At 43.6% G+C, this 23,381-nt stretch overlaps 1 protein-coding gene across 4 annotated transcripts in view; it reads left to right on the forward strand.

Annotated features, from left to right (window-relative positions):
- Window positions 1-23,381, forward strand: part of flna (filamin A, alpha (actin binding protein 280)) — a 52,977-nt gene that overhangs the window by 20,806 nt on the left and 8,790 nt on the right. The window contains exons 3-36 of one of the 4 annotated variants that reach the window (XM_084367436.1): window positions 1,661-1,912; window positions 2,927-3,024; window positions 4,088-4,235; window positions 4,423-4,541; window positions 4,631-4,708; window positions 5,757-5,919; window positions 6,188-6,388; window positions 8,750-8,887; window positions 9,706-9,832; window positions 9,923-10,059; window positions 10,183-10,379; window positions 10,491-10,604; window positions 10,743-10,886; window positions 10,981-11,104; window positions 11,243-11,403; window positions 11,508-11,598; window positions 11,694-11,863; window positions 12,860-12,977; window positions 13,361-13,473; window positions 13,646-13,795; window positions 13,924-14,242; window positions 14,547-14,720; window positions 14,822-14,984; window positions 15,089-15,249; window positions 15,547-15,714; window positions 15,909-16,032; window positions 16,131-16,287; window positions 16,386-16,575; window positions 18,347-18,370; window positions 18,917-19,164; window positions 20,560-20,634; window positions 21,379-21,478; window positions 22,479-22,619; window positions 22,725-22,853. In XM_084367436.1, coding sequence (XP_084223562.1) covers window positions 1,661-1,912; window positions 2,927-3,024; window positions 4,088-4,235; window positions 4,423-4,541; window positions 4,631-4,708; window positions 5,757-5,919; window positions 6,188-6,388; window positions 8,750-8,887; window positions 9,706-9,832; window positions 9,923-10,059; window positions 10,183-10,379; window positions 10,491-10,604; window positions 10,743-10,886; window positions 10,981-11,104; window positions 11,243-11,403; window positions 11,508-11,598; window positions 11,694-11,863; window positions 12,860-12,977; window positions 13,361-13,473; window positions 13,646-13,795; window positions 13,924-14,242; window positions 14,547-14,720; window positions 14,822-14,984; window positions 15,089-15,249; window positions 15,547-15,714; window positions 15,909-16,032; window positions 16,131-16,287; window positions 16,386-16,575; window positions 18,347-18,370; window positions 18,917-19,164; window positions 20,560-20,634; window positions 21,379-21,478; window positions 22,479-22,619; window positions 22,725-22,853 — 5,016 coding nt within the window. The remainder of the gene's footprint in view (window positions 1-1,660; window positions 1,913-2,926; window positions 3,025-4,087; window positions 4,236-4,422; window positions 4,542-4,630; window positions 4,709-5,756; window positions 5,920-6,187; window positions 6,389-8,749; window positions 8,888-9,705; window positions 9,833-9,922; window positions 10,060-10,182; window positions 10,380-10,490; window positions 10,605-10,742; window positions 10,887-10,980; window positions 11,105-11,242; window positions 11,404-11,507; window positions 11,599-11,693; window positions 11,864-12,859; window positions 12,978-13,360; window positions 13,474-13,645; window positions 13,796-13,923; window positions 14,243-14,546; window positions 14,721-14,821; window positions 14,985-15,088; window positions 15,250-15,546; window positions 15,715-15,908; window positions 16,033-16,130; window positions 16,288-16,385; window positions 16,576-18,346; window positions 18,371-18,916; window positions 19,165-20,559; window positions 20,635-21,378; window positions 21,479-22,478; window positions 22,620-22,724; window positions 22,854-23,381) is intronic. The other 3 variants (XM_084367438.1, XM_084367437.1, XM_084367439.1) reach the window with 3 other exon arrangements.

Raw genomic sequence — 23,381 nt, forward strand, 5'->3', positions numbered from 1 at the left:
TTGGTGCCTGTTCTTCCTCTTTCTGTCATTCCTGAGTGGACTGAGCGGCCCTGTACCAATCCAACTAAATTCCCATGGTGATGGGTCATCCAAACAGGCCCTGCCGTCTGACCCTGCTGCGCTTAATCACCATGGAGGGTGTATTTTTCCACTGAGAGCAGCTCACACGCGTGTATCATAAGGTTGGCAGCTTGTGAGCACAGATGTAATTCTGCATGTCGAACTGGCAGAACTCACTAATTTAAAGTCATCTGATGTAACACATGCAACTTTAGAAATGCTTATATACATGTCTTCACAGCCTTAGTTTTGCTGCTCAGCTCCTCGTCTGCATCATGCATGAAATTCCACCCCCCTCCAGCTATCCTTACACTCTTGCAGCAGTTTTCAGACCCTCCTGCTGCCGGCCTTAACTATTCAGCCATTTCAGTAGCCCAACCCCCCAACTGCAGCCCCAGCACTCTGATGCAAAAACACCTCTGAAAAAAAACCTCATTGTTGAGGTTGAGCTGCTGCGACCAACAATTACTATTACATTTACATTGACAACAATGTGAGCAGCACTGGAATCAGAATAGCTTCAAGCTCTCCTGTCCAAAGATGTTTTTTTATTTTGTTTTTCAGCCTCATTCTCTCTGGTTTCATGCTTTCTGCAGCCCTTATCAGAGTGTCCCAAAGTCTGAAATCACAGAGAAACTGCCAACTGGTAACAGCTGTTGTCAGAAGTGGGATTCACACATATGTCCCTATTAACAAACCCAGAACTTCAACTCTTCAGCAACCCTGGATTGAGCCATTCAGGCCCCTGATACACACCCTTGATAGCCATCAGCACAAACACACGGCTCCTCCCTGTCCTCAAGACTGGACCTGAGCAATCCTCCCTCCTGATCGACTGCATCTTGTGCAACACTGTGTGTATGAGTTGGGCGGTGTGTATGTTTGTGTTTGTGTATGTGGTTCTCTTCCTCATGCCCAGGCGAGCTTCTGGCTGCAGCAGAGTGTGTTGATCTGTCTGAACACAGACAAATGCCTCAGATGCATTCAGAACAGCCAAATATGTTAGTGTGTGTGTGTGTGTTACACACGCACATTTGTGTGGAGGATGGTGGCAGTTCTAAAATAACAACAGGAGGTCCTTGGAAATACAGCTGTTCACACTTCTGCTCAGATGTTCCCCTGTGAACATTTATATAATTCTTGCAATATGATTCATCTGGGAAATTCCCTCAACACATCATGATACTCTTTCTCCTGATTACCTGGGCGTTACTTCTTTTTATTAACAGTTCTGTGACTTCTGTGACTTGCTAACTCCTGATGACGCTGATCCCTGATCCCTGCTTGAGATCCTCTGGCAGGACCCTAATAATGGTTCCAAAATCTTGACTTGTGACCAAAGATGACCGGCTAATTAGGATAGCAGTCATGTTTTTGAATCAAATCAAATTGTGGATTTGGAGAATGCAAATTTGGACATTTTCAAATGACCTTCCACCTTTTTGATGCATCGGTCTCCTTTCTTTTATTGTACAACCACACTTCTGAATAATAATGATCTGTCTGTCCACTATGACGTGGATGCCAGTTTTTCAGGTCTGTGTGAATGTTTTAAGCATGTTGACATGACATCATATCTCTCTCTTCCTCTGGACTCCAGACTCGAAAGCAATCGTGGATGGGAACCTGAAGCTGATCCTGGGTCTGATCTGGACCTTGATCCTGCACTACTCCATCTCCATGCCCATGTGGGATGAGGACGAGGAGGGGGATGACGGCAAGCAGAAGACGCCTAAGCAGAGGCTGCTGGGATGGATCCAGAACAAACTGCCCGAGCTTCCTATCACCAACTTCAGCCGGGACTGGCAGAGTGGCCGGGCCCTGGGTGCCCTGGTCGACAGCTGTGCTCCAGGTGTGTGTGTGCGCGTGCGTGTGTGAACATCTGTGTCTCCGGGAGGGACTTCATTTCAGCCCCCCACAGCGGGGGGCTGAAATGAACACCAGCCAAGTGCTGGGAACTGGAGACATTTGACACAGCAGGATAAAAGCTCAGTGAGCATCACCTGACACCTCCCCTTGTAGCTGTTTCAGTGATATTTAAATATATAGTGAAACTTTCCATTCTGGTGCTGTTAAATGAGGAAAGTGGGGAGAGAGGAGGACAGCATGGTGGGAGATAAGAAGATGGAGGGGAGGAGGGATGTAGGTGAAGGAAAGTGAGGCATTGAGGAGGTTTCTGTTTACATGCTCAGGATGTTTGACATACCTGTGGATCACCAGCAGCCTGGAGCTGGGGAAGGATAAGGATTCAACAGAAGCTTTCATTTTTCCTCCAGACTTCCAACACTGTCCAAAAAATAAAATAACAACCTAGAGACTTGGGAGACAGTTATGAACAAGTTAATAAAAAATGCTGACACAATCTTCTAGGATCTGCTGGTGTGATAATGAAGAAACACCATATTATCAAATGGACTGATCCGCGGGCCATCTTATCAGACCACAGAGACAGATGTAGGAGACCAAACCTGATTACTGCTGCAGATTCACCTTCAAATAAAGATTAGGAATATTGTGCATTCTCCTTTTATCTGTTGGACATCGCCAAGGCACTAGTGAGTCAACACATCAGCCAGAATTAGACAGATTGGCTGTAACACAAGAAGCTCTGTTTCTTGTGTAGTGAAGTTCACAACAAATCCAACAGAAATACTATTTCTCTGTTTTATACTGACAGCACTTCACTCCCTGGCTCCCAACCGATACAGAATATTATCTAAATGTGGATATTACTGTGTTCACTGTGTTTACCTGCCTGGTCAAGTTAAAAATATAAAGGTTTTCACATTTACACTATAGTATCCATTATTAATGAGTAAATGAGTTTCCTGTAGTAAATCCAGCTCGCCTCGTGTCTTTCCTGCAGGTCTGTGTCCTGACTGGGACCAGTGGGATCAGACCAAACCAGTGGACAACGCCCGCGAGGCCATGCAGCAAGCTGACGACTGGCTGGGCATCCCACAGGTAAAATCAGTCCCCTTACAATGAGGCAGAAATAACATTGTTCCTCACAGATGAAAAGTTGAATTTATAAGCAACACACTGGGGACTTCTGCCACAGCCTTACTTGGTCGGAGGAAAAGCTTATGGCTGCTACTATTAGCAATGAGCATGCAAATTATACATTTTGACCTTGTTAACTTCACCTCAGTTAACCTACAGTTTTACCTGACACGACCAGGATAAACTAATTAAAGGGTCTATTCAATGAGGAGATGGGGCCTTTGTTTGGGCTATTTTCAGTTGTTGTTGTGTTGTATTTAGTGTGTAACTTTGATCAATGTAATGGGATTTGTTGACAAAAGGAAAATATGGAATATCAGCAGACTTATCCCTTACGGTCAGCTGGTTGACATACTGGAGGACTGACAGAAGAAGTAGTTTTCAATAACGGAACAGAATCTAGTTAACAAGCAGTGCTGCAACAACTCCTGCGGTATGTTCATTTGGACATCCTCCAGAGAATCAACACCACCGTACCCCTGTCCTCCCTTTGGACTGACACATTCACTTTGTAATAGATTTTAAATGGAATTCATCAAATGTAGATTGACTGTGCTGGTTCTTGGTTGGGTTGCTCTGGTGGATGTCTGACAGTATTGTGTTGGCATGACTGGCACAGTGCAGGCAGCTGGAACAGCATAGCATGCCGACAGTTGGCTCTGTGGTTGCTGCTGTTTCCGCTCTCAGTACTGGGTTGTTAAGAAACTGTCTGTGTGTCCGTCCCCTGCTGTCTTTGTGGGTTACACAATCAGACAGTAAGTGTGTCTGTATCAGTGTATGCGTGCTGGATTGCATGTTAATTTGTCTCAGGTACTTTCTGAGCCCAGGAAGAGGTTGGTATGTGGTTTTGATCACTAAATCACAACACTCCTCAGTTGATCTTTGTGGGTAATAGTATCCATGGCAACTGAGCAAGCACTGCTTCAGGCTGTACGGCTGCAGCCTCTCTTCTCTTTCAGCAGCAAAAATGCTAACAAGGAAAAACTGCCCTTTCATCTGGGGATCATCTCTCTTTCTTTCTTAGGTTATAACCCCTGAGGAGATTGTTGACCCCAATGTGGATGAGCATTCAGTCATGACCTACCTGTCCCAGTTCCCCAAGGCTAAACTGAAGCCTGGTGCCCCTCTACGACCCAAACTCAACCCCAAGAAGGCCCGCGCCTACGGGCCAGGTACACACATACGCACACATGTGCAGCTAGACTTCAACAAGGAAACAAATGCAGTTGTGATGTGTTGAGCTGAGCAGCTGGACCAGTTTGGATCATTTGCATGTTTACAGCCAAAGACCCGAAAACTAAGTCCCATCTGTGTTAGTCAGGACATTTTCATGTGCTGTCCCTTCTGTCCTACCTGAAGGTGTCGAGCCGGTTGGTAACGTTGTGATGAAGAAGGCTGTGTTCACTGTCGAGACCATCAGTGCAGGAATGGGAGAGGTGCTGGTTTACGTGGAGGACCCTGCAGGACACAGAGAGGAGGTGAGACAAAGTCCTGGTCAGATACTGTCTCTGATCTTTCTGGTCATCATGGTACATCAGTTTGTTAACTTTTTAAAACCTTCCTGCAGGCTAAAGTGACAGCCAACAATGATAAGAACCGTACCTACTCTGTCTTCTACATCCCTAAAGTCACGGGCATGCACAAGGTAAGGTCCACTTATTTTAATGCAGAAGACTGTGATATGAGTCTCTAAGGTCATGTGGACTGTTGACTGTGTATAGGTCAAAGATACTGGAAAGTAACAGAGTATTAATTGATGTGTTGTACTTAAGTGCAGTTTTGAAATACTTTTACATACTACTTTACAGGGAAGTGTACCTTTTACTCCTATACATTTATCCTAAGAGCTTTGGGACAGTTACTTTGGATATTTTCAAGAGTACTTATCATGTAAGAAAGATACCTGATGCTCCGCTCTTTGGAAAGAGAGGTGACTCCTTAAAGTTTGTTTCTCTTCCAAAACATATTTTTGTTAGGAATTAATGAATGCATGAATGTTTTTCAATGCAAATGAACTTGTTTTAAGAATCAATTATGAATTTTAGGGATGCACGATATGGATTTTCACATTTCTGTATTTTAAAAAGTTTCCAACCTGTAGTTAATTCACACCTGAGGGTCAGAGGCTCAGATGTAGTGATCAAAGATGGATGATTTGATATTCCACAGCTCTAGTACATTTTGTCGTGTTAAAACTCTTTTAACACAACTTTTTCCTTAAGGAGCTGTAAAGGTGCATACCTATCTATGCGTCACTTACTGTAGCCGAGCGTGTAAATACTGCACTTCTTAAGTCCATTAAAGCAACTTGGCTTCATACTATCATCTCTATTCATCAGCTATAATTTCAAAGATAGGATAAATAGCTAATAATATTAATTAATCAATATATATTGTGCATCCCTAATAACTTAACTGCCAATTTGCAGCACAGTCCACTGTCAAAACCATCCCACTTTTAGTGTCACGTCGCACTGACATGATCACATACAAGTATATTTTATGACTTTAATAAAATGACTGCCTACAGCAGTCAAAAGAGAATGTTTAAAACTTTAAGATGATTACATTTCATAATTTAGCTTAAAAGAAACTGAATTCATTGTTTTGAAGACTTTTCAAAGAGCTGCAGACTGTAAGCAGGACTTCAGAGTTCCAGACACAATTTTCACTCTCCCCTTTTTGTTTTGAAGGTGACAGTGTTGTTCGCAGGACAGCACATCTCTAAGAGCCCCTTCGAGGTGGAGATCGGCATGGCTCAAGGAGACTCGAGCAAGGCCACGGCCCAGGGACCAGGCCTCGAGCCATCAGGAAACATCGCCAACAAATCCACCTACTTTGACGTCTACACAGCAGGTAAGAACATGGATGACGTGTAAGGTTGGTTTCGAATTGCTGGACTCGGTACCACTCTTCTAATATTAGTGCCAACTGCAGCACGGGTTGCTAATGAGTGCTGCAGGTCCTAAAACCCAGAAAAAAAGTTAGCATTTCTGTACTTCCCATTCCCTCATCTCAATGTCAATAGGTTTTTGAGCTAAGAAAATCTGCATGGATATTTTATTGCATCTTTTAACTCCTATCATCATTGTCATATTATGAATCTCCCTCCCGTCCCTCTCAGGTGCTGGCATTGGCGAGGTGGAGGTGATGATAATGGACCCTGCTGGCAAGAAGAACACTGTGACTTGCACCATCGAGGATAAGGGCAACAGTAGCTACCGCTGCACCTACAAACCCACCCAGGAGGGCCAGCACACCATCTACGTCACCTTCGCTGGGGGTCAGATCAGCAAGAGCCCCTTCATGGTCACCGTGGGAGAGGGTAAGAGCTCCAGGTTTGATTCGTGAGCAGCTCGCCTCTTCTAGTCCTATGGCAGTATCACTGAGACGCCGTGATTATAAGTCATTCTGTGACACATTCTGTGCTTGAATGTTTGTCCTGCAAATGACCAAAATGACATAAATGGAAGTCTCAGTGACTGTTAGGTGCAACAACATCCACTGTATATCCTGCGAGATGTGCTCTCTCTTTGCTGTTTTTCTTTACTTGTGTCTAATGCTATCTGTCCTTTTTTTCTGCCATTTTGCCGGATGCCGGGTCCTCTCTTCTCTCCCCCGTCCTCCTTCCCGTCTTCTCTTTAATAGAGGCCCGCTGGTGTCTGTCCTCTCTCTGGAACGGCCCCTTCCTTCTGCTGTCATTTCCTGTTTCCTAGGATCTCTCTTGGGTACCAACAGTATGCATGAGTGTGTTAGTTGTGTGTGCATGTAGATATTAGATTGTTGTGCGTTACTGTGTGTGTCTTGTGTGAAATCTTGACTTGGAACTGACTTCCCTCTGTAGACTTGTTTTATATGTGCAGTCTGTGTCATCTGCCTGTCGAGCTCTAAACTCAAACCGGCTCAACATCTCCATGATACCAACACCTCGGCAAACACGTTGTCAGATTCTGATGGAAGAATACAGACATTAAGCTGTAGCTTGTGGTTGCCCAGGAAACAGATGCCTCATTTCTTAAGTTGGTCAGCTATTAGTTTAATTTAATATTATTTCAGGAATTCGAACCACAACATTACAACAATTACAATCATAGACCGACATTTAACAACAAAGTGCATCACATCATCACCAACAAAGTTTACACAGTAACAGTATTTGCATGACCAGTATTGTCTAAAATGTGGCTTTTGGTCCAATGATTTATATTTTCTAATAATTAAAACAACAGATATGTTGTAGGATTGGGATTACCTCGCCCTCTCTGAAAACTTAAAACAAAACATGTCATTGTCAGACAGCACAGAATGCTAAATAATGAAGAAAAGGGTTTCTATCTATTAAGGCACCCTTTATGACAGTAACACAAGAGAATAACCGTCATAAATCCACAGAACTGACTTGATAATCAGATATGCAGATATTTCTCTAAAGTTGGCTAATATTGGCTAACATTAGCCACCATTAGCGATTTATACGGACTCAAGATCAGTTTTAATCTTAGCAGAAAAGCAGTAAAAAGTCCTTACTCTGACATGGAAATGATCTGATCTCTCAGCAGAACTGACAAATGCTTATGGGTCATTGCAATAGCCCAATATCACAAATCACAATTTGCCTCTTTACAATAAAGTCTGCAGTGATAAAATGTCCATAATTCATTAAGAGTCTGATCATCATCTGAATGAGTTGAAGTCTTTGGGCTGGACCTGCTCTCATTGGAAAGTTTCACAATGTTTGTTGTGAACTGGTGTTCACAACAAACATTGAATGATTGACTGATTGATCTGCACTTGTAAGTGCTATGAAGTTGTTTATAAATGGATTTTGGGATTCATCGTCTGCCATTTTATACAATTTGGCAGTAGTTTCTTTTAAATGGCTCATGGCTCATTTATAAGGTGATTCAGTTATTTATCAACCATTCATCAAACCATGAGGTATAACCTATTGACTCTTTGTGCCTTATTAGACAGTACAGGTGAGAAACATGTTGAACCATCAGTGTCTGTTGGAGAAGAAGTTTTTCAGATTTCCCATTGATCTTAAACATGACAGTTTTTCTGGGTTTAGTTCTCTGATCACATTGCTGCTGAGCCAGGCAGACCTTTTTGTTGATACCATTTGTCGTAGTGGTTCTACTATACCATACACATTAAAACAGATTTTAATAGAATGAAATATACAATTATCCTTGTTCTTACAGAGCCAAGTAGTCCACTCCCTTGAAATTATCTTGCGCCTCTTTTCCTGCGGGGTTTCCTTTGCTCCCTGCAGGGCGTCCAACTGTGACTCAGCAGCTCCTAATTCATACACTTGTAATCCAGAGATATGAAGGATACGCCGCTTCCTGTGTTACTTCCTTTACTGTGGTGTCTGAGTTCCCTCTGTGGTAGAAGATAGATGGATAAGGGGCACAGGATGGGTGTGCAGAGTAGGAGGAGGGCTGGAAAGGACTAAAATTGAAAAGCAGAAAGTTTTCCCTTAAGCCTTCACCCTTCTTGAAAATGATGGATATACTGTTGGAATGGAAATAGTTTGGGTCTCATATCATTCACCCCGCACCTCATTTCTCCTCTCCCCACTGAAACCACCACTGAACTCACATGTGGTCATTATGTTGGAGTGGGAATACTGAGAGCTGCTCACTGTCTGTTTCTTACTCGTTCATTGTGTGTCTCTCCACAGCATGTAACCCCAGCCTCTGCAGAGCAAAGGGTCGTGGTCTGCAACCAAAGGGCCTGAGGGTGAAGGAGACTGCAGACTTTAAGGTTTACACCAAAGGAGCCGGCACCGGAGAGCTCAAAGTCTCCATCAAGGGACCCAGTGAGTTAAATCAGTCATGTGTTTACTGTTGCTAGTTGATTTATGGCTAAGCATCATTAATAAATGGTACATTTATAGTTAATTCAAGTTTAGTTAAAAGTTATTTGACTGTTAACAATGAAATGCTTTATAAACCGTTTGTTAGGGATTTGTAAAGGTTTATAAAGTCAGTCAACAAATCTTCTACAGAGACCACCTTTAACTAACAAACAACCAAATAACACACAGATCACATGAAATCATTCATCCTTCAGTGAAAAGCCCTGGACATGCAGTGGGTGCCTAGTCTCAAAAATAGGGAGGTGCACGACCACATGGTGTGACAATTTAAAGAGACTACATGCACGACACAAGAGGTGTGATGATGATGTCACTGTTGGCGCACACGCACCGGGGATACTGCATCAAGAGCAAACAAAGCTTTACAGCTTGACATCCTCAGAAGCACATTGACCAAACACAGCCCAGCCATTTACTAAGTACTGACCTGGTCTTGTTTACAGAGTAAGTTCACCTGAAATGTAAAAACTCAGTCATCATCTCCTCCCCCCATGTTGATGGAAATTCAGGTGAAGTTTCATAGTCCACAAGACATTTCTGGAGCTTCACAGTGAAACAGAGTTGCAGCATTCTGCTAAACAACTGAAGTAGCTGGAGACTTAACTCTGCCTTTGATAGAGGCCAAAATCATCACAACAATACTGTGCTATTGATAAAATGTTGAAGTCAAAGCTTGTTGTGTTGCCTCTTGAAAGCTGTGTTGGGTGGGCTTATAATACAGTTAATGTTGCCTTCTAACAAGAAACCTCTGTTTGCAGAGGGTCTTGAGGAACCTTGTAAAAGGAAAGATCTCGGGGATGGTGTGTTTGGCTTTGATTATTACCCCACTACACCTGGAACATACACCATCACCATCACCTGGGGCGGACAGCACATCCCCCGCAGGTAAACACTCAAATGGGCACAAATGCTCCAATGAAACCACATTGACTTGTCATTGTGACTGTGATTGTGATTATGACTCTGCTCGTACAGTCCTATTGAGGTCAAGATTGGTGCTGAGGCCGGCCAGCAGAAGGTGAGGGCCTGGGGTCCAGGGCTGGAGGCTGGCATTGTTGGAAAATCTGCTGACTTTGTGGTGGAGGCTGTTGGAGACAACGTCGGGACACTGGGTGAGGACGTCAGAGAGACAACAGATAACACGGGAGAAGATTCCCGAAGTAAATACTGTTGTTAGTATCCAAAGTTTTTCTAACTAAAGTTTTTCTAACTAAAGTTTGTTATTTCCTGGTCAGGTTTTTCAGTGGAAGGTCCGTCTCAGGCTAAGATTGAATGTGACGACAAGGGCGATGGATCCTGTGATGTGCGCTACTGGCCCACAGAGCCTGGGGAGTACGCCGTGCATGTGCTCTGCAACAATGAAGACATCCAACACTCTCCCTTTATGGCTGAGATCGTCAACCCACCAGGCAAAGACTTCTACCCTGACAAGGTATGCACCTGACCAGGGACACTGCAACAGAACATGCATACAATGTAAAACTCTTATCTCTTTTAGTGTTACGATAAATTTCCCTAAATTTCTATGAATGTGTTATTCCAGGTGAAGGCATATGGTCCAGGCCTTCAGAGCAGTGGTTTGGCTGTTGGAAAGCCTACTGAGTTCACTGTTGATGCCAAGCAAGGAGGAAAGGCTCCTCTGAAGATTGTGGCTCAGGTAGGGCTGTATGTGATTCAGCATATGAGTAGAAATGTACTGCATGTGTAGGGTCATCTGGCCCTGATCCAGTCCCTCCAACACCTCCTGTTTAAACTATTGTCCTATTTAATTCTTGTGTTTTCCATATCTGCACAGGATGGTGAAGGTACTCCTGTGGATGTACAGGTTAAGGATAATGGCAATGGCACCTACGCCTGTTCTTACACCCCACGTAAACCTGTGAAACACACTGCCATGGTCTCCTGGGGAGGAGTCAACATCCCCGACAGCCCGTTCAGAGTGAGTACACGTGGAGGGAGTTTGTTTCTGCTGCAGTTCACATCAACAGTTTATCAGGGAACAGTTTCTGTAGCTGCTCTGTTTTCAACCACAGATGAATATCGGAGCAGGCTGTCATCCAAACAAGGTGAAGGTGTCAGGACCTGGGGTGGCCAAGACCGGCCTGAAGGCCTTCGAGCCAACATACTTCACTGTTGACTGCGCAGAGGCTGGTCAAGGTAAGGCCACTTAAAGCTGTTGCATATCACCCAACTCTGCAGTTCAGCCTTACTGAGCGTCTTTCAGCCCATTGTTTCGGTTTGCCAGAGCAGCTGAAATGATTCCTGTGTTTGGTTGACTTTTGTCTCTGTCCTCAGGTGACATCAGTATAGGAATCAAGTGTGCCCCGGGAGTGGTGGGCCCTGCAGAGGCAGATATCGACTTTGACATAATTAGAAATGACAACGACACATTCACCGTCAAATACACTCCACCTGGAGCAGGCAGCTACACCATCATGGTCCTGTTTGCTGACCAGGTGAGTTGAAGTCATGTATTTTTTGTAGCGTGACTGACAGCAGAATGTGCCTTTGTAGGATTGAGTGTATTCTGTCTGTTAAGATGTTCGTGTTGGTTGTTTAGGCTATTCCAATGACGCCCATCAGGATCAAAGTGGATCCTTCTCATGATGCTAGCAAAGTCAAGGCAGAGGGGCCAGGACTCAGCCGCAGTGGTAAGGAGGTTAAACTAAACTTCTAGTTGAGGGGAATTCTAACTGAATTGCAGTCCTGACTCATGTGAACTCATGAACTGCTCTTTCTCTCTCAGGTGTTGAATTGAATAAGCCCACTCATTTCACTGTGAGCACCAAAGGAGCAGGAAAGGCCAACCTGGATTGCAACTTCAGCGGCCCAGCCAAAGGAGAGGCTGTCAAAGACTTTGAAATCATCAACAACCATGACAACACACACACTGTGAAATACACACCTGTGCAGCAGGTACAATGGGAGAATCATGCGGATACATATTTTGATACGTAAACACATCCTGTTTCTTTAGTGCTGCAGTCTCCTCCACGCCTCTTTCTACACACACACATTTAAAGAACAGACAAATTGGCAGAAACACTTTTTTTTACCCAGAGTTAGATGAGAATATCAGGATAAATCCCAAAAAACTCATGTCTGTGTGCTCAGTGTTAAGATAGTAAATTACATGCCTCGTGAACTAACAGGAAATAACGGTAATAAAAAAAAAAAGTTGTGGTTTCACAGGGAGTGGGCTGAAATCAGCTCTCACTGACCTGGTGCAGTGACTCCCTGGAGCCCATTAGTTTTGAATGAAACCACAACTTTTTGTTTGCGTACAGTTTAACAGTGCACTATGTAACAATAGTTCACCTGTCAAATTCATACTACAAACAAATAGCAGGCAGCATATCACTACAGTAACCACTAACTGTAGCTGCCATTAGCTTAGTTAGCTCGGTTAGCTGTGCAGCTAGTGGAGTAGGAGCTCTGAGCGAATTATGGTAGGGAGCAATGCCAAAATGATCAACAGAACTGAAACTGCTTAGCAGGACTCTAGACCTGAGGACAGCAAAGAGACGGAGGATTCAGGCACAGACAGCAGAGCAAGATGGACATGTCAAACTTTTCTCTCATCTGGATTCAATCATGGACATTTTTATGCTATCTGTGGATAAAATGAATACGAATAGTAGCTAAATCTCTTCACAATGTATTCAAGTGTTTTGGGAACAATCATAGTTTATTTGTGCAAATGTTTTGATCTTCAGAAAGTTCAGAAACTGTCATTTCCTTGGTCACTCAGAAACAGGCTGGATTTGTGAGCTGTTACTGTTTCAAGTTGGTTCTTAGGTTATGCTGGAAGTTCAGGCAGCACCTTGAACTTACAGTTTTTGAACTTACACCTTTTCCCACATAATAGTTTGTATGATCACATCTATCTTCCTCCTGTCGTTTCTGCCTCAGGGTCCTCTTGGAGTTGCTGTGACCTATGGTGGAGATCACATTCCCAAGAGCCCCTTTAATGTTGCTGTGGCCCCCACAGTGGACCTCAGCAAGATCAACATCACAGGCCTGGGAGACAGTACGTACTCTCCTGTCACCTTTTGATCTTTTGTTGAACATACGGTACATAACCAGAGCTGAGGAGTTTCTGTTCAGTCATTGGTTTCATTCTTTCCAGGATACAGTGTGAAAATGATCTTGTTTTACTCTTGAACTATACCATTTCTCCTGTTTGTATGGAAGCCCATTGCTGACAGGAAAAGGATGAAACATGCATTATAGATAATAATGATTATGAGTTACTGAGTTGTAAGTAAAAATTTGGGCTAACCTCAAATATTTACCATGTGTTTTCATCAATTATTTCTTTTCATGGTTGCCTACATTAAACACCTATCATGGATTATCTGGAATAGTCCTTTTCCAACCAGTCGCTTTGCTCTGTGTGAATTGTTATTCTAGAGATGACTGTTGGCAAAGACCAGGAAGTGACTGTCAAATCAAAGGGTGCTGGCGGTCAGGGCAAGGTAGCTGCCAAGGTGACGGGGCCATCAGGGAAGCCAGTTGCCAGCAAGGTATGGCATATGATTGAATTTCTTTATTCTGACAACATTTCTTTAGAAGCTCAGAATTGCCTTGATTTTTATAATGCAACAAATATCTTACATTTCTCGCATCTCTAACATTTGATGCTGTTAATATCTATGTTTTTAAATCCTGTTTCAATGCTAATATTTCTGGTTCAAGGTTGAGCCAGGCCTGAGCCCAGAGACCAGTCAGGTGAAGTTCATCCCCCGGGAGACGGGGCCTTACCAGGTTGAATTGACTTATGATGGAGTGCCAATCCCTGGATCACCCTTCAATCCTACAGCTTACCCTGTCTCAGATCCCTCCAAGGTCAGTCACAGTTACTGTCAATGTATGAAAAATCTATGACATATAAATTAATTTCAAAGTAATTTTGTTGCTGACGCACTTGAAGGCATTAATCATTTATCTCTGTCCCTTCTTGCCTCTCCTGTCAGGTACGCTGCTCTGGCCCAGGCTTGGAGCGCGCCAAGGTTGGGGAAAAAGGGGAATTCATTGTGGACTGTACCAACGCTGGCCCAGCTGATCTGACCATCGAGATCATCTCGGACAGCGGCACTGAGGCCGAGGTTCACATACAGGACAATGGAGATGGGACATACACAATCACCTACATCCCTCTCTACCCTGGCTCATACACTCTCACCATCCGCTACGGTGGCCAGGATGTGCCCAACTTCCCCGCTCGGCTCAACGTGGAGCCTGCAGTGGACGCCAGTGGGGTGCGTGTGTTCGGACCAGGAGTGGAGGGCAAAGGTAAATTACCTGCTGCATACTTCAGATGTGGTTTTATGTTCAAACATTATGTGGTGTCATGGCTGATACTGGCCTTAGAAAACAGACCGGGTATCACATTAAACATTTATTTGTCAATACCTTTTTGACACAGCGCAGCTATCCCTGACCTCATGTAGCCCTACATAAAAAAACGAGTTCCACAAAGTGTGGTGTTCAGATTTAGTACTGGTGTTGGAATGGTGCATCCCTCAGTGTAATCTAAGCCTTTACAAGCTCATGGACACTTCACCTACATGCTGTACGTTCCCTGTCCTTTTTTTAGGTGTTTTCCGTGAGGCGACGACCGACTTTACTGTGGACGCTCGTGCTCTCACACAGACTGGAGGCGACCATGTCAAAACCCTCATCAGCAACCCGTCTGGCAGCCGTACAGACGCCCTGATCACCGACCTGCGAGATGGCACCTACAGTGTAGAGTACACTCCCTATGAGGAGGGTGAGTTCAAAAGTCACGGCGTGTGCAGAATTTGAAGGCTTGTTATTGGATTCTCCATTTCATGAGTTTGGATTGGTGCTCATATTGTGTGTATGCTTCAGGCCCACACAATGTGGAGGTTTGCTATGAGGGATCTCCAGTGCCTAAAAGTCCATTCCGTGTTGCCGTCACTGAAGGCTGTGACCCAGCTCGTGTTCGTGTGCATGGTCCTGGCCTGAAATGCGGTACCACCAATAAGCCCAACAAGTTTACAGTGGAAACCCGGTAAGTGAACAAAACATTGACTTGGAAGAGTTCAAGGTGGACAGCGCAGATGTCACTGAGGTGTTTCCTTCTTTTTTATTTTATGTCCATCATTCCCCCTGCAGAGGAGCAGGTACAGGTGGTCTTGGTCTGGCAATGGAGGGTCCATCAGAGGCCAAAATGTCCTGCACTGATAACAAGGATGGCAGCTGCAGTGTGGAGTACATCCCATACGAGCCTGGCACATACAACCTCAACGTCACCTATGGAGGACAACCCATCAAAGGTGGGAAAGATAAAAAAAACATTTCCAGATTACTGTCAGATGTTTAACATTAATTAATCTGGTTACATTCTATCCCACATTAGAAGTGTGGTTCCTTTTCCTGAGTGGACAGGAGTACAGTGAATATACCTCTGTTGTCTCTCAGCAGCTCAGGTCTGACAGTGTAAAGATGGGAACAATGAGAGAGGGTTTTTCATATGATGACGTTTATAAAACTTAACTATGTGAGCTTGTAAACTGCTAGGACACTTCAGAAGACATTTAAAAAAACAACTTTCTGACCTTTTGTCCATGCAGGTAGTCCATTCTCGGTGCCAGTCAGTGACACAGTGGACAGTACCAAGGTGAAGTGTCAGGGTCCAGGCCTGGGCAACAATGTCAGGGCCAACATTCCTCAGGCATTCACAGTAGATGCCTCTAAAGCTGGCGTGGCCCCCCTGCAGGTCCGCGTACAAGGACCCAAAGGTAAGTGTGTGTTCCAGTGTTTCTTAAGCTTCTCTATTCCTGATAAATGCTCGGGTATAAAAACAAATCCCGAGCAAGAATTACAACACTTAACTTCCTTCTGTTTCTGTGTTTGTATGTGCGTGTGTCTGTTTTTGTGTGTCTGTTTCTGTGTGTGCTTGTGTTTGTGTGTGTGTGTTTGTGTGCTTGTGTAGGTGTGGTGGAGCCTGTGGAAGTGGTGGATAACGGTGACCAGACTCACACAGTCAACTATGTTCCCACCAGAGAGGGACCGTATTCCATTAATGTATTGTACGCTGACGAGGAGATACCGCGCAGGTAACACACTAAAGCACACATCCACATCATCCAACAATCTCTGTATTTGTTCCTCCTCAGTTTGTGTTTATGCAGTTTCTCCTCTCACCCTCTGTCAGCCCCTACAAGGTGAAGGTGCTCCCCACCCATGATGCCAGTAAGGTGCGTGCCAGCGGACCCGGCCTCAACACCACTGGGGTGCCCGCATCTCTGCCCGTTGAGTTCACCATTGATGCTAAAGACGCAGGCGAGGGACTGTTGGCCGTGCAGATCACTGTGAGTGCTCACATGTGACAAACATAATAAAAATGAAAATGAAATACTTGGTTAATGGGTACTGTTTTCAAACTTTTGGTAACTTTCCCCCCCGACAGGACCCAGAGGGGAAGCCTAAGAAGGCCAACATCCGTGACAACCATGATGGGACCTACCTGGTGTCCTATGTGCCGGACATGACTGGCAGATACACCATCCTCATTAAGTACGGAGGAGATGAGATCCCATACTCACCCTACCGTATCAGGGCCCTGCCGACCGGAGATGCCAGCAAATGCACTGTAACAGGTATGTCAAGGACTGTTCGACCTCCTTACATATTGTTACACAAATCCTACTCATACATTTTGTTTTACCTTGAAGAGGAAGTAATGCTCTAACTTCAATATCATTTGATTCAAAATCGATAGTATTGATGGTCAGGAGTTAAAGTCATTCTGCATGATAATACATTTGAATGGTATGCACAATACACCCCCAATTTTCATGTTGTTATTCCTGTTGCTGTTGAACACATTTTATAGTTAAAATGGTCCTATTGCAACAATGACGGCTCACAATGACACAATAGAAAAACACAAAGGAGTCTCATTTACCCCTCCAAATAATTACCAAAACAAACATTAAACTAAACTATTGTTGTTATTATTATTATTATTATTATTATTATTATTATTTTATTTATGTTTTATCCCATTTTCGCCCAGTTTTAAAGTTTAAGGAATAGTTTGACATATTAGGAAATGCACCTCGGGATCTCCCTTCCTCCAGAAGGTTGTTAACTCTCAGATCTGTCCGTCAAATATGAAGTGGTAGCAGCTTAGCTTTGTATAAAGACTGGAAGCAACGGCCAACCGTTATATCTTATTTATTCAGACCTTATGAAAACCACAATTTGTTGTCTTCACATTTTGGTTAAAGCAGAACTAGACAGCTTTTCACCCCTCCCCTGTAGCATTTACATGTGGTGTTACTGTTGGTGCCACAGCGTTGGCAACATTGCTGCAGCCAGCAGCCTGGCTACTGTCCAAAGCAAAAAACAACTGTAGGACTCCCAGTGCGATCAAGAAACCCTGATCTCAGTCCTGTGAAAAGGCAGAGTAAAACAGCCGGTTGTATTAATAAGCAGGCAGGTTTTGTTACTTGCTGATCTAGTAGAAACAATGCTGGCTTTGAACCGTCTCAAGTCCTGGTGGTAAGAGGACACACATATGGGTTGGACATCAGTATGTACTTTAGAATACCAAGTTAAAGCCAAAAGAGATGTCTATTTCTGGTATAAACAAATGAGACACAACAGATTAATTAGTGAGCTTTAGAGGTGCTGATTGGTGGATTTATGTACCTTTGGACAGAGATAGACCACTTCCAGTTTTTATGCTAAGCTAGCGGCTGCCAAATCCAGCTTCATAGCATTCATACACTCTACAGACGTACAGTACGCTCTTTCATACAAGAGAGTTATGGAACTGTTCATCAAACTCCCAACCAGAAAGTGAATGTCTGTCCTAACATGTGAAACTATTCCTCTAAATTAAATGGATAATTCCCTGTTTAGTGTTTAATGAATGAAAATAACACTTATGTTGAGCACTAATTATAATTCATCAGAAAGAATTTTATTTCCAAGCCGCACTGTGTGCCATTTACAGTAATCACAAACCATAATCTCCTGTTATAACTCAGCTCGACTTATTTCTGGTCAGATCTCCTCAGAGCAGATTTTGAAAAGACAAAACATCTGTGGAAAATATCAGCCATTTAAGGTTACATCTGTCAGCGTACCTGCTGCTCCTGTCTCATTTTTCATGCATTGTCACGTTGTGTTCCTCATGCTGTGCTCCTCAGTTACACTTTCCCTGACCCGAGCCCCCGCTATACACACACACAGACCCCCCACCACCACTACCTGCTTCACTCTCCTCCACCACCATTTGTTTTCATCCAAGTGATTGAAGCACAATAATTGCCTCCCACCACCCCCACCCCCACCTGACTGTCTTTTATTTGTCACTGTTTTTTTTCTCGCTCCCCTGCTTCTCACCGTTCCTATTATCAGTCTCAATCGGCGGTCACGGTTTAGGTAAGCCTACTGAACAACTTCAGAATGTCGAGGAACTACTCCCACTTTCCTGTCTTTTCTGTCAGCATGGAGTATATTGGCACCAGCTTTCAATATGCTATGCCATTCTCTATCCCTCACTTTACTTTTTCTTCTCTTTTAGTTCTCTCTCCCATACCTTGTTTCCTCTCATCTCACTCTCACTTCCACTCTCATAACTGTTGTCTCTGTCTACTCTTATTGGACAAACTAATGGACTAACAGAGTAGGTAGGATGGCATGGTGGAAATGGCTAATCTAGTTTTCAGTCCTCATGGAACCTGTTTGATGATAACATATGAGTCATTGGTAACAGCACACAGTAGATGGAAATAACATGACTAGATCTCATTCAACTTTAACCTGGTCTCATGGTTGTGGAATGTGCATGCTGAATGTGGTGTGTGTATGTGTGCGTGTGCGTGTGCGTGTGTGTGTGTGTGTGTGTGTGCGTGTGTGTGTGTGTGTGTGTGTGTGTGCGTGCATGTGTTTCTACCTCACCACTGACCCTGTCCTCCCAACTCTAAGGTGCCGGTGTTGGCCCAACAATCCAGATCGGCGAACAGACAGTCATCACAGTGGACGCTAAGGCTGCTGGGAAAGGCAAGGTGACATGCAGTGTGTGCACGCCAGAGGGGGCAGAGCTCGACGTGGACGTTGTTGAAAATGAGGATGGCACATTCGACATCTTCTACACGGCCCCACAGCCGGGCGAGTATGTCATCTGCGTCCGTTTTGGAGGAGAGCACATCCCTAACAGTCCCTTCCAGGTTACGGTGAGTGAACCCTTTATTCATACTGGGCAGGTTGGCTGACTATACAACAACTGACAGAGTGAATGAACAAAACAGGAAAACTGATGATAAACAAGGTGCAGACTCGGTTAAAGCAATCACAGGCAGGCAGAAAAAGGTTACATTAGATATAACATCTGAGTTTGCATTAAAATATCTAAAAACAGCAAGACCGTTCCATATGTTGTTGAGTTGTGTACTTACATTACTCCAAATGTTTCCAACAATGTTCAAACCAGAGAAATCCAAATTTATTCAATGTAACAGTGCCTTTCATTTGGTCACTTGTCGCTAATATGAGTAGGGATGCAACGGTACAGTTTTCCCACGGTTCGGTATGCATCAGAGCATCAGCATGCACCGAGGGTCTGTCTGTCTGTCTGTCTGTCTGTCTGTCTGTCTGTGTTTGAATTGAGGTGAACCTCTGAGTGAAGTCAGCACTCAGCAGAGACTCTGGTTCTCTCTCTTCTTTTTCCCCTCTCCTCTCTGTAACGTTATGTTCATGAAGTACATTTCCCCTCCAGCTCCAGTCATTATTATATTACATTACATTATACATTATTGTAATGTATGTCACTAAATCTGAAGAACGGCGAGAATTTTGTTAGATTTTTGTTAAGCATTATAAAAATAGGTACATTTTGAAGTGCATTAAAGTAATGTTGTGATTTCTCAGGGGCTCATTGGACAGTATCAGCAACACAGTGTAAAACAGTATCATCTGCATAAAGATGGATTTTACACTCAGATACAGAGAAGAAGACAACAGAAGAGTCACTTTTCATGATCAAATCCAAGGCAAATCTTATGACAAGTCTTATGTCACATAATAGCACATAATGATAATAATGATGGTCAGTATTGTACTAGAACAAAGACAAACACTTGGCACAACTAAATGAAGACACTACTTTCTAAATAAGAAACCTGTGTGTCAGAATCTTTTGCATGGCTGCCGGGACAAAAAAAGATAGAAAGATGGAACTTGTACTAGTGTAGTCTATAGACTGATGAATTCTATGATTACGGGCTAATTAGTCTTAGTTATTGGGTTAGGGTCTAAACCAAACTTAATGATTCCATCATTCAGGAGAAACATTCCAGAGAAACAGCTGATGTTTCCTTAGGAGACAAACAGAGCAATCAACACACTTAGCTCTGCTTGTGTTTGGTGTTAAAGTGTCAGTGAGAGATGCTGTGTGGACCAAAGATCCTTGACACTGTTTCTCCTTACAGAAGCTTCATGATTGGCTCCTGGTGGCGTCAGACATTTTTTTGAATCACTCTGACTACTGTTTTATTCCCCACCAATCCCTTCCATCTGTTTGACCCTTTCCATCCCCTACCCACCCCCTTACCATCTCCCGCCCCCTTCAGGCGCTGGAAGGAGCTCCATCAGACCAGCTCATGCAGCAGAGCCAAATGCCCCAGTACTACGCTCAACAGCCCTGGGTACCTAAAACCTCTGCCTCCAGCTTCTCTCGTCCCTCTCAACTCAATTTTTGTTCAGCTTCCTCTGTTACCCCTCTCTCTTGTCTACATCATTGTCATCAGCCTGCATCAGTGTCTGCTGTCTCTCATTGCAGGTGTTTCAACTCTGAGGGGCTTTTTCTCTCATTTACCTCCCATCACCTCATAAACAGGATTCATTACACACATGGACAGTGCAACAGAGCTGCACAATTTCAAAACACGAATATTCTTCTCATGAGTGTCGCACTACTAAAATCATGTGCACACGCGCAGTTTCAATTCTGCAACATCGGAAATATTTTGAATAATTTGGGAATAAAATATTTTCCATTGATGATTGTGCAGCCTGTCTGTATGTCAACTTGCTTAGGAGACAAAACCAGCCATTTTGAGACTCATCAATGTGGACGTGTCAGCTGCTCCACATTTTAAAAATGGCTAACTTCTTTACTCTCCCTTGTCCTACCAGTGTTTTTGTCCTCATCTCATTCTCTCTCACAGTGTGTGTCGATGTCATCATCCTGACCATGATCACCATTGTCATCTCCATTGTCAATCATTTCATCTCATGATTGTCTCTTCCCATTTTGTTTGTTGGTGTGTGGAAGCCTGTACCCCTCTGTCCTGCACTGTTGACTGCATCTGTGACATATGCTCTTACTGTAACCACACCCATCATCCCGACCTCCACACAGTGTCTGACCTCTGCCCACTGTCTCCCAGGCAACGGACAGACCAATGGGAATGAATGGTCTGGATGTGGCAGGGCTGAGACCATTTGACCTGGTCATCCCATTCACCATCCAGAAGGGAGAGATCACAGGTAACATCAGCAGTCTACAGCAGTCTGTAGTGATGATTTCCGTGTTGTGAGCACTACAACCTGACCGAGTTCCAGAGAGTAGTAAACAAGCCCCATCCCAACTCGCCTTGAGGTGTTCAAGGCATTTTCTATTTTCTTTTACCCTGTTCGCACCAAAGATTTGTGACAAGACGAGTTGAAAGTTGGAACTACTTGGAATGTGCCAGTCTGCAACGTTCTAAAAACCTGCCCCGTTACAACAATGAGACTGCAAGAGACAGCGTATCATCTCAATTGCAATTATTCATTGAACGTCAGTGCTGAGTTGTTTGGCTTTTTTATAGACGACTCGTTGACAGAGTTATTTATTCAGACATCAAGCCTTGCTGTTATTACTGCTGTGGCAAGTAGTGTCTGCTGCAGCCTGCACATTTCAAGTGATGTATGTAAGTATTGTGTAATATATTAATGTTACTCTACCTGCTGTCTAGCATAATCCATTATTACAGAACAGTTATATTAGTAAAAAAAATAAAACATTTGATGAGTATGTATTCAAGATCATTTAATTAATCACCTGGCAACAAAATGCCAACTACAGGTCACTCACAAGGGCTCAAAATTACAATAATATTGATATTAATTTATTCAACAATGGCTATGATAATAATCATGATATTCTTGATCCACTTCGGCCGAATATCTTGGCCACGCCCAGTGAATCTATGTAAAGTGTTCGCTCTCTCACAGGGACTCTTCATGGAGTTAGGCTTGTTACAGCTTGCCTGGTTACCCTGATTACAGGCATGTACGGTGTAGATTACCTCGAAATGGCACTGTTCTATGCACAAGGATACAAAATAAATTATATTTACATATATTTTATATCTTTGAGGCGACAAGCCAGACCTGACCTGAACATCATTTCTAAATTTTTGTCGCAGCCTGACCCATGGCCCGGCAGGTTCAGACAGTTATCCATGCTCTTCACCACACTGTGTGTTTCTGTCTTCTGCTAAAGGTGACGTCCGAATGCCATCTGGCAAGGTGGCCAAGCCTGACATCACGGACAACAAGGACGGCACTGTTACTGTCAAGTATGCTCCCACTGAGGCTGGCCTGCACGAGATGGACATCAAATATGATGGCATCCACATCCCAGGTACAACGTCCGTCTGAGGTGTTTACAGAAATACAAGAGATGTTTGTGAGGTGCATGATAAGTGACGTCTCCTGCTCTTCTTCTTCCCACTGTTGTCATTCACAGGAAGTCCTTTGCAGTTCTATGTGGACTACATGAACAGTGGTAATGTTAGTGCCTATGGCCCCGGCCTCATTCATGGGACTGTCAACAAGCCTGCTGTCTTCACTGTTAACACTAAAGATGCTGGAGAGGGTAAGAAGCAGTCATATGGCATTATACACCTGGCTGTAGCAGCAGCTGTTGTAGAGAGATCACACTTCATTGTCCACTCACACTGACATGTGTCTTGCATAATACAAATTCAGTTTATTGTCATACTTTTGTAACAGGTTAGATAAACTGGCCGATAATATCATGATTAGACAGGTACTGCTAGAAACTGCAGGTTAGACTGCCGTATCTTTGGAAAGCGACTAAGAAATAAGCATATTTAAAATGGAAAAAACAACCAAAAAAACATCAAATGGCTCCATACAGCTCGTCTGCTGTAATCTGCAGAAGCCCCAACATCACACACTGATTTGTTTTACCTCTAACTGTATTAATCATAAAGATGTAACAAGGTGATTTATTTGTCGCTATACAACACAGGGTTGCATAACGAAATAACAAAATGAAATTATAAATAAATATATACACACATAAACATATAAACACCCAGGAAATAATTCTATAGTCCATTGTTGGAATTTACACGTGGGCGAAAGTGAACAGCTGCAA

Source organism: Pagrus pagrus, assembly GCF_965226575.1.
Source record: "Pagrus pagrus genome assembly, chromosome: 11".
Lineage (NCBI taxonomy): Eukaryota > Metazoa > Chordata > Actinopteri > Spariformes > Sparidae > Pagrus > Pagrus pagrus.